Source organism: Notothenia rossii (assembly GCF_949606895.1).
Source record: "Notothenia rossii genome assembly, chromosome: 2".
NCBI lineage: Eukaryota > Metazoa > Chordata > Actinopteri > Perciformes > Nototheniidae > Notothenia > Notothenia rossii.
Window position 1 is genome coordinate 92,345,948 of NC_136904.1, and position 16,160 is coordinate 92,362,107.

At 42.8% G+C, this 16,160-nt stretch overlaps 1 protein-coding gene across 1 annotated transcript in view; it reads left to right on the forward strand.

Moving 5' to 3' along the window:
- epsti1 (epithelial stromal interaction 1) overlaps nucleotides 1-15,668 on the forward strand; it is a 32,522-nt gene extending 16,854 nt beyond the window's left edge. Inside the window, exons 7-10 of the mRNA XM_079666225.1 lie at nucleotides 1,591-1,675; nucleotides 13,160-13,209; nucleotides 13,560-13,714; nucleotides 15,328-15,668. Of these exons, the coding sequence (XP_079522351.1) occupies nucleotides 1,591-1,675; nucleotides 13,160-13,209; nucleotides 13,560-13,714; nucleotides 15,328-15,458 (421 nt within the window). The 3' untranslated portion in view covers nucleotides 15,459-15,668. The remainder of the gene's footprint in view (nucleotides 1-1,590; nucleotides 1,676-13,159; nucleotides 13,210-13,559; nucleotides 13,715-15,327) is intronic.
- Nucleotides 15,669-16,160: the final 492 nt, after the last annotated feature.

Here is a 16,160-nt window from a genome sequence, read left to right on the forward strand (position 1 = left end):
AAAGCCCATCATCACCTCTGTGGGCAGAGCAAGTCCATCCAATCGACCGGCAAAGTTCTCTTTCAACCTTGCAATGAAATCTGTAATCACATCCGTGATTTGTGACGGAGATGTGATGTGTTTGTGGAGCGTCGGAAAATGCAGCATCCGGCCCGTGCTCAAGTCAGTCGCGGGAAGGTCCAGCTTGACTTGGATCTGCTCCACAAGATCAATGACCGTTTTTTCTCTGTTTACGCTTCAGAGTTGAGAGAGACATGTTTTAGAGTTGCTATCATAGAGAACCACCATTACTAGAACCACTAGCGTTGTGGTTTGGTGGTTTCTATCACTGTATACTTATATAGGTTTATATCATAGACTATAAAGGTTTCTATGCAACGCGGAGTGTTGCATTCATGGTCTGTACTAGTGTAGGAATTTGGCCACGTGAGGCTGGGCCACCCGGGAGTTGGTTCTGGGCCGCATCTGGGCCGCGGGCCGCCATTTGAATAGGCCTGCTTTAACGGCTCGTTGTAGCTCCAGTAGCTCCAGCCCCCACCCTCCCTGTGAGCACAGTGTGCTCTGATTGGTCGGGACGTTGTGAATCGCACTGAGCTCCGTGGAGGTGCGGTTTCCTTGTTTAGCGATACACAGCGAAACACAGCCAAACTCACCCTGAGCACACACAAAGTCTCAGCCGAAGTAAAGACAATAAGTGTGGCTTGATATTGAGTAAGAAAAAGGTTGATAGACGCTGTGAGAATGGGTCTGCAGAGAGAATGGGTCTGCAGAGAGAATGGGTCTGCAGAGAGAATTTTGCCGCGATCCCAACTGTCTGTTATCAGCCTGCAGCCAGGCAGGAGAGATCAGCAGAGCTGCCTGCAATGAGTGTGTGTGTGAGGAAGTCCGTGGATTGGTCAATTTGGACCAATCAGCGGGGGCTTAACGTAACGGCTCCGCGGACGTAACGTAACGGCTCCACGGATTGGTCCATTTGGTTCCGGGTAACGCATGACCGTATCGCGTCATAGCTCTGGGCGCGGCTACTGGCCATTCCTACATCACGATACCCAGGAAGTAACAATGGACAGTGACGTATCTCCAACGAGGCGTTTTGGGGAGGTATTCTCTGTGTTAGAGCTACAGGGTGTACTTTGAGGGTTTTGACTCTGCAGACCGTTTACATGCAGAAAAACCTTCATAACACACAAGGGGACGGGTAATAACCAGAAAAGCATGACATGGGCCCTTTAAAGTGATTAGGGGATCTATTTGATATTAGATGTGACAATAATTAGATAGTTTGTCTACACACATGCCATATTCCCCAGAAGTGCATCAGACCACTTTCAACAATAAGCATGTTGTCTGTGGAGGAAATGGCTTGTCGAGGAGCATCGCTGGCATCCTTACAAGAGCAACACAAAGCAGAGACAGCAGACCAATGTGTGAACCTGCAGGAACAATGAGGAGATTTAGCAGCGAGGGACAAACAAACTTCCTCAACTCGGTTGTGGCCGTGCGGAGCGTCTGTGGAGGAAAGGAATCCTCCCTCAGACCTCAGTGTCAGGCTCTTGGACGATGACGATGCAATGTGTGTACTTATTGCAGGAACACTGAGAGATTTCTGCAGAGGTTCGACAGGCCGGTGCCGAGTTCCCTGGTGTCTGGCGGTGCTGCACACACTCCATCTCAGGTAAGGAAGCAACTAAATGATGTGTGTGTGGGTCATCATCCTCATCATCCTCATTCCTCACTTATTCACAAGTTAAATACAAATACACGTACAATCATGAGACATAATGGAGACATGTGAAATGGGACACCCCAATAAGGGATAGGCAGAGGTGGGAGAAGTACTCAGATCTTATACTTGAGTAAAAGGAGAAGTACTCAGATCTTGTTCTTGAGTAAAAGTAGAAATACTCAGATCATGTACTTGAGTTAAAGTAGAAGTACTCGGATCTTATACTTGAGTAAAAGTAGAAGTACTCAGATATTATACTTGAGTAAAAGTAGAAGTACTCAGATCTTGTTCTTGAGTAAAAGTAGAAGTACTCAGATCATGTACTTGAGTTAAAGTAGAAGTACTCGGATCTTATACTTGAGTAAAAGTAGAAGTACACAGATCTTGTACTTGAGTAAAAGTATAAGTACTCAGATCTTGTACTTGAGTAAAAGTAGAAGTACTCAGATCTTGTACGAGTAAAAGTAGAAGTACTCAAATCTTGTACTTGAGTAAAAGTAGAAGTACACAGATCTTGTACTCAGTAAAAGTAGAAGTACTCAGATCTTGTACGAGTAAAAGTAGAAGTACTCAGATCTTGTTCTTGAGTAAAAGTAGAAGTACTCAGATCTTGTTCTTGAGTAAAAGTCGAAGTACTCAGATCTTGTACTTCAGTAAAAGTAGAAGTACTCAGATCTTGTACTTGAGTAAAAGTAGAAGTACCAGAGTGTAAGAATACTCTGTTAGAGTAAAAGTCCTTCATTCAAAATGTTCCTCAAGTGAAAGTAGAAAAGTATGATCATCAAAATATAGTGAAAGTAGCGACAGTAAAAGTAGTCGTTGTGCAGATTGTGTAAAAAAGTATTTCCACAATATATTGTTAAAACATATGGAATTGAGAGCGATCACATATTATTCTGAAGCGTTTCAACCCAAACACATTTCCCTCATGCATTTCAGAGGAAAGTGAACTTGTGTAGGAGTTCACACTCATCCAGCGTATTCACCCTTGGACATAATAGCTTAACAAGTGTTATTTGAAGTGCTTTTTGAAGAGAGACAATGTGAAGAGCTTTCTTTAGAGTTATCAATCTCACTCCACAGTTCAGCAGACCACACTAGAGCTTTTTGTTTTTATTCCTACTTTCATACATGCGAGGGTAAATGAGTTTGGATAAGGTCACACAGTCTGTCACTTAGCATATTTTCTATATTAAACAGGCATTGTGAAAGATATTACACACACTGACTCTCTGGGTCCCAGGGTTCAGTATTGAGCTGTGGCTGTGGGGTCGGAGGCTGAAGCTCTGCGGTCATTCACACCATTACTCTGTGGCTGTTTGCTGAGTAAATACTGAGAATCTTCATCCTCATGGGCAGCGCTGGTATTAAGTGGTGTCTCCTGCAGGGGGTGAGGAGTCAGATCCCCCTGAGATGATCCCCTGATCAGAGCCGGGGCACACGGTGGAGTAAAAGGGAAGTGTGGATACCAGTGTAACTGTTGGAGACTGTGGCTCAGTGGGATAGTGTGTTGATTTTCTGATCAGGGGAGCGCTGGTTCAATCCCCACTGCAGTCAGCGTGTCGTTGTGTCCCTGAGACACTTCACCCCAAGTTGCTCCTGTGGGGATTGTCCACAGTATGGATGGTAAGTAAGTCACTTTGGATAAAAGCGTCTAACAAGTGGCATGTAACATTTCTCTGTAACGCAGTTATGTAACGGCCCGTCTACACTACAGGAATCAAAAAATCTTGAAGCTGGGCGTGTCTGAAGCTTGCCGATTTTTTGCGAGCAACGCGACCAACAACCAATCACATGAATCTCCCGCCCCCGACATACAAAGCAATAGCAATGTTAAAACGAAGTAAACTGGATATAAACTCTCCAAACAGGCGAAAACCTACCAGTTTCACCCACTGTCTCTGCCACCTCCCTCCATGCCTGGTTCCTCCGGTTTGTATCCCGGTAAATAGTTCTGGTCGTAAAGAACCGGGTGATTTGCTACCGTAATATCTCGTTTGGAATATGAGGAAATGAACTGCGGTCTGGCTCTCCCAGGTTGCACGCGGTTTGATTGGCTGCGCTTGCACTGGCGCGATTTGCATAAACGGGATTTGATTGGCTGATGCCAAGCATCGAGCATCAAAAGTTGATGCCGATAGATGCGCGTGATGCTTGCAACGCCATGCCATGCTCCCCACAATGCAGTTCGGCGAAGATTAAAAATCTTCTACGTCACCCCATTCAAGTGAATGGGCGAAGCGTTGAAAGCATTTTTCGATGCCTGTAGTGTAGACGGGCCGTAACGCTTCACTGTCGGTTACATTACTTTACATAACCTCTAAGAACAGAATGATCGTGTTACTTACTTTAAGGTCTTTGCATAACGGTAGGACAGAAAACATTAATAAAATGTCCTTTCTTACTCACGAGTTCATCGATGAGGAGACAGCGTAACGATGTCAGAGTCTCATAGAGATAAGCAGGCTTGTTTTAGGAAATACCGTGCAGGGAATGCTGGCCGTTTTCCCAATGATCAAGATACAGGTGATGGGCGGCATCACACAGGAACACTTTAGCAAACTACCTGGAGCAGAGCCAGGATGGAAACACATCTGATGTTCAAATATAGAAATCAGGTCTGTGTGCAGTGCTCATGCATGACGCTGGCGAACACCCAGAGGAACGACGGCTCTCCTCTCTCTTGCCTTGAGTTGTCTGTCTGCTGCTTTCGCTGCCTTTTGTTTTCTCTGCTTCCTTTTTCCCAGCCTCTCTTCCTCTCCTCTCTGTTAGTGTTCCTGGGAGGGAAGGTGGGGGGAGGCGGAGTTCAAGGGACTTCCCAGAGTTCACGCTGAGCAGAGACACAACACGACTCGTGAGGAGTGTGCAGAAGAGTAGAATAACCTGAGTAAAAGTACCTGGAGGAAACCCAAAGTCCTCAGCAGCCAACCAGCAGCCCCGTCAGTCAAACTGAGTCTTCCTGATCAACTGTCTTTTTCTTGGCTGCTTCTTAAAAAAAGATTTCACAATTATTCTTAGGAACCGGATGATTATTAGAGAGTGTTGACAGCTTCTGTCAGAGAGTCTGACACCCAGAACATTTAATAACATTTATTCACGCTGCCTGGTGTCTATCAGCAGTGAAGGAAGTGCTCAGATCTGTCACTTAAGTAAAAGTACAAATGCTATGGTCTTAAAGTAAAGTAAAAGTCCTGATTTCAAGATGTCACTTAAGTAAAAGTACAAATGCTATGGTCTTAAAGTAAAGTAAAAGTCCTTATTTCAAGATGTCACTTAAGTAAAAGTACAAATACTATGGTCTTAAAATACTCCATCTTAAGTAAAAGTCCTTATTTCAAGATGTTCCTTAAGTATGCATCAAAATATACTTAAAGTACATAAAGTAAAAGTACTCATTCTGCACAATGACCAACTGAAGTACACAAGTATTATCAGCTAAGTATACATGCAGAATGGAGCTTTTCACAGTATTATCTTATACAGTTTGATATATAGACAATATTAGATTAATTATAATATCCGGTTTTTATACACGTAAGAGCATTTTAATATTCTGTCAATATAGAGACATGTAGATGTTCAGTACTGCATTAAAATATCAGCTTATATGTGTTTTGTTATGCATGACAACCGGATATCAACCAGATATCAGCACTAGTCATATTTCTGGAGTCATTATACCACTTTTGAACAAACATAAATTTAGTTTTCAGGCTTTACTCTGGGACGGGTCTGCTATCGGTTCCACGAGTATCAACAAAACATGGAGAGCTGTTATGCCCCGACACTCTGGAACAAACTACCCAAATCATGCACGTCCGCAGAAACGCTTAATATTTTTAAATCGAGACTAAAAACATATCTCTTTGTCGCTGCTTCTAATTGAGCTGCTCATATTTGAACTAGAGTATGCCTTTTAAACACGTTTTGTATACCTGTGGTGTTTATTTTTATGATTTGATTATCTTTGCTTTGTAATGCCTGTTGTAAAATGCCATTATATATGTGTTTTTACTGTATTTACTCCTATAAAGTATTTTAATTTGTTTTGTAAAGCACTTGGCGTACAGAAAAGTGCTGTATAAATAAACCTGCCTTTACTTTCCTTTAACATTTTAAGGGGAAAATCAACATTTTGGTATGAGGGCGCGCGGCGAGAGTAAGAAGGCACAGAGACCCTGTTTCCAAGTTTAGACAACACCCTGGACTTTACATATACTGTATACATAAAGGTGAACTATATGTACATGTAAATGTGCTGCTAAGATAAGAAGTCATTTATTGATCCCAATGTGGGCATTGTTTGCGTTGCAGCAGCATAAAAAGACATGGCTTTGTACAAGACTAGAAATAAACATTCCAAAATGTAAACATCTCAATGGAAATAAAACACCATTAAAAAAAAAAAAAGTAAAAATATATGTTTCTACCAGTGCGGCGAAAGTCTTGTGTACGAAGTAGAAATACTAAATTAGAGTACACATATATCAAAATAGTTCTTAAATACAGTAAACGTGTGTCTATCAGTGATGTTACACCACAGAAGAAGAATGAGCAGGAAGTGTCTGGAGGAGCTGTGAGTGGATTATGTGGTGACAGAGTGTTGAATCTGCTCACACAGCTTTCCCTCCATGGACACGGACATGTTTTCTTTCTGGGAGTTTCTCATTGTTGTGCATTACCTACCCCCCCCCCCCACTCCCCCCCTCCACCCCCCCTCCTTACTCTGTGCTTTTCTCACACAGACCTCCTGATGCCAATCTTTCAGCAGAAACATGAGGTGTGAGAGAGAGAGAGACCTGGGGTCAAAGTGTGGTGTAGAAATAAAACAGAGAGCAGTGATAAACAGACAGACAGACAGACAGACAGACAGACAGACAGACAGACAGACAGACAGACAGACAGACAGACAGACAGACAGACAGACAGACAGACAGACGCACGCACGCACGCACGCACGCACGCACGCACGCACGCACGCCTTTAATCTAATTTCCTTTCCTTCCTTCCCTCCCTTCTCTTATCCTCTCTTCTCTTGTTCTTTAATTCAATGTCCTGTTCTTTCTCTCCGTCTCCTTTTCTCATATCTTTCCATTTACAATAATTGTGTCTCCTTTCCTTTCCTCTAATCTCTTCCATCTTTTTTCTTCTCATTTCCTCCCACCTCCTCTCCTCTCTCTCCTGTCCTCTCTTCCTCCCTCCTCTCCTCTCTTTTCCCTCCTCTCCTCTCTCCTCTCCTCTCCTCACCTCTCCTCTTCTCTCCTCTCCTCTCCTCACCTCTCCTCTTCTCTCCTCTCCTAACTCCTCTCCTCTTCCTTCCCTCCTCTCCTCTCTCCTCTCCCCTCCTCTCCTCTCCTCTCTATTCCTTCCTCTCTCTTCCCTCCTCTCCTCTCTCTCCTGTCCTCTCTTCCGCCCTCCTCTCCTCTCTCTTCCCTCCTCTCCTCTCCTCTCTCCTCACCTCTCCTCTCCTCTTCTCTCCTCTCTCTTCCCTCCTCTCCTCTCTCTCCTGTCCTCTCTTCCTCCCTCCTCTCCTCTCTCTTCCATCCTCTCCTCTCCTCTCTCCTCTTCCCTCCTCTCCTCTCCTCTCTCCTCACCTCTCCTCTCCTCTCTTCCCTCCTCTCCTCTCCTCTCCACTCCTCTCCTCTCCTCTTCTCTCCTCTCTCTTCCCTCTTCTCCTCTCCTCTCCTCTCCTCTCTCTCCTCTCCTCACCTCTCCTCTCCTCTCCTCTCTCTTCCCTCCTCTTCTCTCCTCATCTCTCCTGTTCCTTCCTCTCCTCTCCTCTCCTCTCCTCTCCCTCCTCTCCTCTCCTCTCCTCTCCTCTCTCCTCACCTCTCCTCTCCTCTCTCTTCCCCTCCTCTCCTCTCTCCTCACCTCTCCTCTCTCCTCACCTCTCCTCTCCTCTCTCTTCCCTCCTCTCCTCTCTCCTCTTCCCTCCTCTCCTCTCTCCTCTCCTCTCTCTTCTCCTCTTCTCTCCTCTCTCTTCCCTCCTCTCCTCTCCTCTCTCCTCACCTCTCCTCTCCTCTCTCTTCCCTCCTCTCCTCTCCTCTCCTCTCTCCTCACCTCTCCTCTCCTCTCTCTTCCCTCCTCACCTCTCCTCTCTCCTCACCTCTCCTCTCCTCCTCTCCTCTCCTCTCTCCTCACATCTCCTCTCCTCTCCTCTTGCGGCCTCTGAGCAGCAAAAGTCAAACTTCTTGATGTGGTTCTTTCTGAGACTCTGGGATCTGTTGTTCTTCCTATGGCTCCATAAGACACGCTGATCTCCCCTTCATATCCTCCATTTGTGGCCATGTGTGTGTGTGTGTGTGTGTATACATTTGTGTGTGTGTGTGTGTGTGTGTGTGTGTGTGTGTATACATGTGTGTGTGTATACATCTGTGTGTGTGTATACACATGTGTGTGTGTGTGTGTGTGTGTGTGTGTATACATGTGTGTGTGTGTGTATACATGTGTGTGTGTGTGTGTGTATACATGTGTGTGTATACATGTGTGTGTGTATACATGTGTGTGTGTGTGTGTGTGTGTGTGTATACATGTGTGTGTGTGTGTGTGTGTGTGTGTGTATACATGTGTGTGTGTGTGTGTATACATGTGTGTGTATACATGTGTGTGTGTGTGTGTATACATGTGTGTGTATACATGTGTGTGTGTATACATGTGTGTGTGTGTGTGTGTGTGTGTGTATACATGTGTGTGTGTATACATGTGTGTGTATACATGTGTGTGTATATACATGTGTGTGTGTGTGTATATACATGTGTGTGTGTGTGTATACATGTGTATGTGTGTATACATGTGTGTGTGTATACATGTGTATGTGTGTATACATGTGTGTGTGTATACATGTGTATATGTGTATACATGTGTGTGTGTATACATGTGTGTGTGTGTGTATACATGTGTGTGTATACATGTGTGTGTGTGTGTGTGTGTGTGTGTATACATGTGTGTGGGTATACATGTGTGTGTATACATGTGTGTGTATATACATGTGTGTGTGTATACATGTGTGTGTGTGTATACATGTGTGTGTGTGTGTGTATACATGTGTATGTGTGTATACATGTGTGTGTGTATACATGTGTGTGTGTATACATGTGTGTGTGTATATACATGTGTGTGTGTATACATGTGTGTGTGTATACATGTGTGTGTATACATGTGTGTGTGTGTGTTTATACATGTGTGTGTGTGTGTATACATGTGTGTGTATACATGTGTGTGTGTATAAATGTGTGTATACATGTGTGTGTGTGTGTGTGTGTGTGTATACATGTGCGTGTGTTTATACATGTGTGTGTGTGTTTTGTAGTGTGTGTATACATGTGTGTGTGTGTATACATGTGTATATGTGTATACATGTGTGTGTGTGTGTGTGTGTATACATGTGTGTGTGTGTGTGTGTGTATACATGTGTGTGTGTATACATGTGTGTGTGTGTGTGTGTGTATACATGTATGTGTGTGTTTTGTAGTGTGTGTGGGAGACTTTTGGAGCCTCACTCAGGTGGGCTGTGTGTTCCTTCTTCCTCTCGTGCCATCCTAAATAACCGAAAACAGTGTGAGAGAGTGCAAACATGGGAGATGTGTGTGTGTCAGTATTAAACAGGGTCATTTCAATTTCCATTGAGTATTATTGGCTACTGACTGACTGGTTACATAATACCAGCTTCTCCTCGTGCACCTGCTGCCAGAAAAACATTATACAAACTGATTCTGCACCAAAAAGGAAATAAACTAATTTGCCCCTTTTTTGCTTCGCTTCATTTTGATATTTTGGATATGTTTCCCTATTTCTTTTTGCTCACACCCTGGATCCTCTACAAAGCTCCTGCATTCTTTACTCAGAAGGCTTTTTTGATTGGATCATATGTATTTGTTTAGCTGTGTATTGCTTTTCCTGGTTCACTGATTTAATGTGCACACCCTGATTGTTTGAGATTGTTCTTAATCATTGTCGCAACAACCTTAAATCCAGCGGAGCCTTTCAAGCTGTCCCGTGAAATGACGTTTACATTCAACATGCATGGTTGACGCCTGACAAAAACGTTGAAACCCTCTCATTACTTTCTCTGTGGCGAACTTTAGCAACGTAATCGCTCAAAAAGATCAGACTTCAAAGTGTGATGTGTGTGTGGAGCAGCATTCCTGAAATAGAGAGCTGCTCTAAAGTGAAACTATCTCAGATAAAGTAAATAAATAGTTTAAGTAAGAGTCTGTTTACCATCTTGATTTGTTTAGTCGTTAAGAAACACATTTGATTTCTTGTCTGGTTCCTGTTCACACTTTCTTTACAAGAGGAGTGAATAATAAACATTTAACATACTGTTTTAAAATGGGTGAGCACACTTCAAAAGAAACAACATTGCTGAGAGGTCCGAAGAAGTTACACAAAACACATTTTCTTGGATTTCTGCATAACTTCTTTGATTAAAGAGTCCTCTCCTGCTGGTGTTCAGGTGTATATCAGTATGTAGTGTCTCTACTTTAAAGAGTCCTCTCCTGCTGATGTTCAGGTGTATATCAGTATGAAGTGTCTCTACTTTAAAGAGTTCTCTCCTGCTGATGTTCAGGTGTATATCAGTATGTAGTGTCTCTACTTTAAAGAGTCCTCTCCTGCTGATGTTCAGGTGTATATCAGTATGAAGTGTCTCTACTTTAAAGAGTCCTCTCCTGCTGATGTTCAGGTGTATATCAGTATGTAGTGTCTCTACTTTAAAGAGTTCTCTCCTGCTGGTGTTCAGGTGTATATCAGTATGAAGTGTCTCTACTTTAAAGAGTTCTCTCCTGCTGATGTTCAGGTGTATATCAGTATGTAGTGTCTCTACTTTAAAGAGTCCTCTCCTGCTGATGTTCAGGTGTATATCAGTATGTAGTGTCTCTACTTTAAAGAGTCCTCTCCTGCTGATGTTCAGGTGTATATCAGTATGTAGTGTCTCTACTTTAAAGAGTCCTCTCCTGCTGATGTTCAGGTGTATATCAGTATGTAGTGTCTCTACTTTAAAGAGTCCTCTCCTGCTGATGTTCAGGTGTATATCAGTATGTAGTGTCTCTACTTTAAAGAGTCCTCTCCTGCTGATGTTCAGGTGTATATCAGTATGTAGTGTCTCTACTTTAAAGAGTCCTCTCCTGCTGATGTTCAGGTGTATATCAGTATGTAGTGTCTCTACTTTAAAGAGTCCTCTCCTGCTGATGTTCAGGTGTATATCAGTATGTAGTGTCTCTACTTTAAAGAGTGCTCTCCTGCTGATGTTCAGGTGTATATCAGTATGTAGTGTCTCTACTTTAAAGAGTCCTCTCCTGCTGATGTTCAGGTGTATATCAGTATGTAGTGTCTCTACTTTAAAGAGTCCTCTCCTGCTGATGTTCAGGTGTATATCAGTATGTAGTGTCTCTACTTTAAAGAGTCCTCTCCTGCTGATGTTCAGGTGTATATCAGTATGTAGTGTCTCTACTTTAAAGAGTCCTCTCCTGCTGATGTTCAGGTGTATATCAGTATGTAGTGTCTCTACTTTAAAGAGTCCTCTCCTGCTGATTCTCAGGTGTATATCAGTATGTTGTGTCTCTACTTTAAAGAGTCCTCTCCTGCTGATGTTCAGGTTTATATATCAGTATGTAGTGTCTCTACTTTAAAGAGTCCTCTCCTGCTGATGTTCAGGTGTATATCAGTATGTAGTGTGTCTACTTTAAAGAGTCCTCTCCTGCTGATGTTCAGGTGTATATCAGTATGTAGTGTCTCTACTTTAAAGAGTCCTCTCCTGCTGATGTTCAGGTGTATATCAGTATGTAGTGTCTCTACTTTAAAGAGTCCTCTCCTGCTGATGTTCAGGTGTATATCAGTATGTAGTGTATCTACTTTAAAGAGTCCTCTCCTGCTGATGTTCAGGTGTATATCAGTATGTAGTGTCTCTACTTTAAAGAGTCCTCTCCTGCTAATGTTCAGGTGTATACCAGTATGTAGTGTCTCTACTTTAAAGAGTCCTCTCCGGCTGATGTTCAGGTGTATATCAGTATGTAGTGTCTCTACTTTAAAGAGTCCTTTCCTGCTGATGTTCAGGTGTATATCAGTATGTAGTGTCTCTACTTTAAAGAGTCCTCTCCTGCTGATGTTCAGGTGTATATCAGTATGTAGTGTCTCTACTTTAAAGAGTCCTCTCCGGCTGATGTTCAGGTGTATATCAGTATGTAGTGTCTCTACTTTAAAGAGTCCTCTCCTGCTGATGTTCAGGTGTATATCAGTATGTAGTGTCTCTACTTTAAAGAGTCCTCTCCTGCTGATGTTCAGGTGTATATCAGTATGTAGTGTCTCTACTTTAAAGAGTCCTCTCCTGCTGATGTTCAGGTGTATATCAGTATGTAGTGTCTCTACTTTAAAGAGTCCTCTCCTGCTGATGTTCAGGTGTATATCAGTATGTAGTGTCTCTACTTTAAAGAGTTCTCTCCTGCTGATGTTCAGGTGTATATCAGTATGTAGTGTCTATACTTTAAAGAGTCCTCTCCTGCTGATGTTCAGGTGTATATCAGTATGTAGTGTCTCTACTTTAAAGAGTCCTCTCCTGCTGATGTTCAGGTGTATATCAGTATGTAGTGTCTCTACTTTAAAGAGATCTCTCCTGCTGATGTTCAGGTGTATATCAGTATGTAGTGTCTCTACTTTAAAGAGTCCTCTCCTGCTGATGTTCAGGTGTATATCAGTATGTAGTGTCTCTACTTTAAAGAGTCCTATCCTGCTGATGTTCAGGTGTATATCAGTATGTAGTGTCTCTACTTTAAAGAGTCCTCTCCTGCTGATGTTCAGGTGTATATCAGTATGTAGTGTCTCTACTTTAAAGAGTCCTCTCCTGCTGATGTTCAGGTGTATATCAGTATGTAGTGTCTCTACTTTAAAGAGTCCTCTCCTGCTGATGTTCAGGTGTATATCAGTATGTAGTGTCTCTACTTTAAAGAGTCCTCTCCTGCTGATGTTCAGTTGTATATCAGTATGTAGTGTCTCTACTTTAAAGAGTCCTCTCCTGCTGATGTTCAGTTGTATATCAGTATGTAGTGTCTCTACTGGGACATGTCTCCATGCTTTCTCGTACTGTCTGTGCTGCAGCACCTCTTTTCACCCTCTGTCTGAAACCAGAGCCCAGTCTTCTCTGATTGGTTAGCTGGCTGGCTCTGTTGTGATTGGTCAACCCCTTAGAGATGTCCCGCCCCTTACAGGCATTTTAGCCTTTGCAGACCATTGACATGCACAGAAACCTACACAACATACTACAGGAGAGGGACAACATCAAAAAGCATAATAGTCTTTCAGACAAAAACAGCGCACTCTAGATTAATTAAAATATATGTCACAACTACAAATATCTGACTCTTTGATTTGACTCCTTTGTGTCTAAAGGACATGAATGTATGACCTTGTAAGTTATCTATATTTTTTTATTTTTCTCAGAGCGAGGCTGCGTCAGGAAGCGTGAGAGACGTGCAGCGGGATCACAGGAGGTATGTGTAAATTGTTCTTTATTTAATTATGGTTCTGTCGCCGTCTTTCCAACAACGGCAGACTAAACCTGGAGTGCGTCAGCGCAAACACATACAAGTGAGGCATCGCATGGAAAACTCTGCTCAACAGGGAACTACTAAACTGGACTTAATTAGATTAATCCTTTGTTTTGACCGTCCGTTTGGAAAGAAACCAGTGTAGAAACCAGGTCGCTGGAGGTGAAGCTGAGTGGTGTTAAAGCGGGTATAGGAGTTTGAGAAGCTGTCACATCCCGTTCACTGCCAACACGTACAATTTAAAGTACATTGTTTTATGTGAACCATGATTTTGATTAATTGTATTTGGACAGGGTGAACACAGCCTTCCTGGACACACTCGAGGGTCGAGGCAAGGAGACAAAGGAGGAAACAAAGAGTCTCTTCTCAGCTTCTGAAGACTTTAATTACCCGTCTCACCTGAACTCAGAGTCAGAGCACAGCTACTTGGAGTGGAGCGAGGAAGCTGGTGAGCGTCTCTCCTCCGTTTCCTGTTTCTCACGCCTTATTTTAGCCCCGGCTGGTTAACCAAACCTAAATCAGACATGTGACAAGAGTTGCCCACCTCATCCTTTCCTCGGAGGGACTGTGATTGTGTGTTTAGTCTGCGTTGAATCAAAGGCTCTACTCCGTGCTGCAAATTAAAAATATGTAGACAGGAAGTAATGCGTAGTGCTACTGACGCTCCTGGCATTCAAATCCTGCTGATCGTTGAAGTTTGTGGGAAATGTGTGTGTGAGAATAATGAGTAAGAAGAACAACATGTGAGTAAAAGCACAAACTGTTAGGCTAGTTTGGGAACATTGCAGGAACACACACACACACACACACACACACACACACACACACACACACACACACACACACACACACACACCCACCCACTCAAACACACTATCTAATTATCTCCTGTCAGTCAGAGGAATATTCTCTGGAAACTCGTCTGACAGACTCTCGGCGGGCGGCCAAATGAAAGCAGTCCCGCCCGTCTGTAATCATCTCAGATTGACTTTCTGAGTCTAATACCTGAAGGGATGCCGTGCAGCTAGGACACCTGCCACTATCATCGCCTGCCGCACTTAAGCACTTAACAACTACATGTTCTGTTATTTTGTTTGATTTATTTTTTACTTTTCCAATATGATCCAGTTTACTATATGCATATATTCCACACTCTTAAAACAGATGGTTCCACACTTCTAATCAGTTCCATGTGGACATGTGGTACAAAACGCTCTTTAAGGTCAAAGAAAGGTTCTCAATTTAATGAAATACAGTTTATATAATAATGAATATACCCTAATTGAAGAAGAAGAAGATTCAACTTATTGTCATTACGTAGTACAGGTACTAGTAACGAAACGGTTTCTCTGCATTTGACCCATCCTAGTGTTAGGAGCAGTGGGCTGCCATTATGTACGACACCCGGGGAGCAGCGTAGGGAACGGTGCCTTGCCCAGGGACACCTCGGCAGCACTTGGTCTGTTCGGGACTTGAACTGGTGACCTTCCAGTTGCCAAGCCAAGTCCCTATCCACTTCGCCACCACCGCTAATAATATATTCAACACTCTCGTTATAAAAAAACATATTTGAAATCCCTTCGAACGCATGAATTGGCAACACCCATGGCTATATGCAAATAAAGAAGTAATAATTAATAAAGGATTTGCAAAATATAAAAATACAGACCCGAGGGCTTTTAGATAATTAACTAACTTCTATCTTGTCCTTTAACACAGTTATAGGTATTATTTAAAATTCATATCAGTCCTGGCGCTGCCGCTACGGGCACAATTTTGAAAAACCACAACATTCCCAATCCGGGGTAAACTACACATGCAAACCTCTTAAAGTAACATTTGAACCAAAAGGTTAAAGGGGGGAAAGCTTGCTTCACAGATCATTTGTGAAATAAGATTGTACCAGCTCATCTACAAAAATAATGAAGTATATGTCCAAATGATGTGCATGAGAATGAGAGAGGACTCTGTACTTTCTATCACACAGAACCGTCTTCAACAGGGCCGTAGTGGGAACATTAATGGACACACTTGTCTGTTTTGTTTCCTGTGTGCTTTCAGAGCCTGATTTGAAGAGACTGATGGAGAGCTTTCCAGGATACAGCTCTGACTTCCTGGAGGAAATCCTGGTTCAGTGCAACAGGGACTGTGAGCAGGCCTACGCTCTACTACTCAACTGTGCAATGGATTAACTTTAACACATTAGTATTGTGTTTGAATCCCTCGATTATAAAGAAAAAAGCTAAACCTAAGTGTGAGACTTTGGTGGTGGATGATTGTAAATGCGGACTACACATTGTGGAGGAAATTCTAATGCCCTTGAGAGAAACTGATAAGTGACTCTTTGACAAAGTTTGTCTTTTGTTATATTGTATAAAGTAATAAAGAAAGTAAAAACACAAGTGAAATCTATTTCAAATGCAGGAACAGAGCAACGTCATCCTCAGAGGATAAAGAAGTTCTGCACCCAGAATACAGTAAGATAGATAGATAGATAGATATATCCAGAGCCTGTCTCTGATTGGCTGAAACACCAAACAGATCATTGCAGCATTACCCATAATCCCCTCTGTTTCAGCCCTGTTTCCAAAGTGCTGATTCTCTGTCTGTTACTTTAGATGAAAATAAGGAGCCCCTCCCCACGCCCCTCTGAGAGACATTTGGTTACAAAGAACTCAATGGAGCTCTAGGAGGAGATTCAGGTGATAAGGGGGGGGGGGGGTTACCTTGGTTGCTGATTGGCTAATGGTTACACAAGACAAAACATCGTTATGACATCATAAAGTGGCCAAAATCTGATCAGCTCATTTTCAGACAGGTTTTTATAGAAATGGATCAAAAAGAGAGAGAATCTTTGTTCCTGAAACTTTCAGAGTCTCTTTCCACAGAGGGGA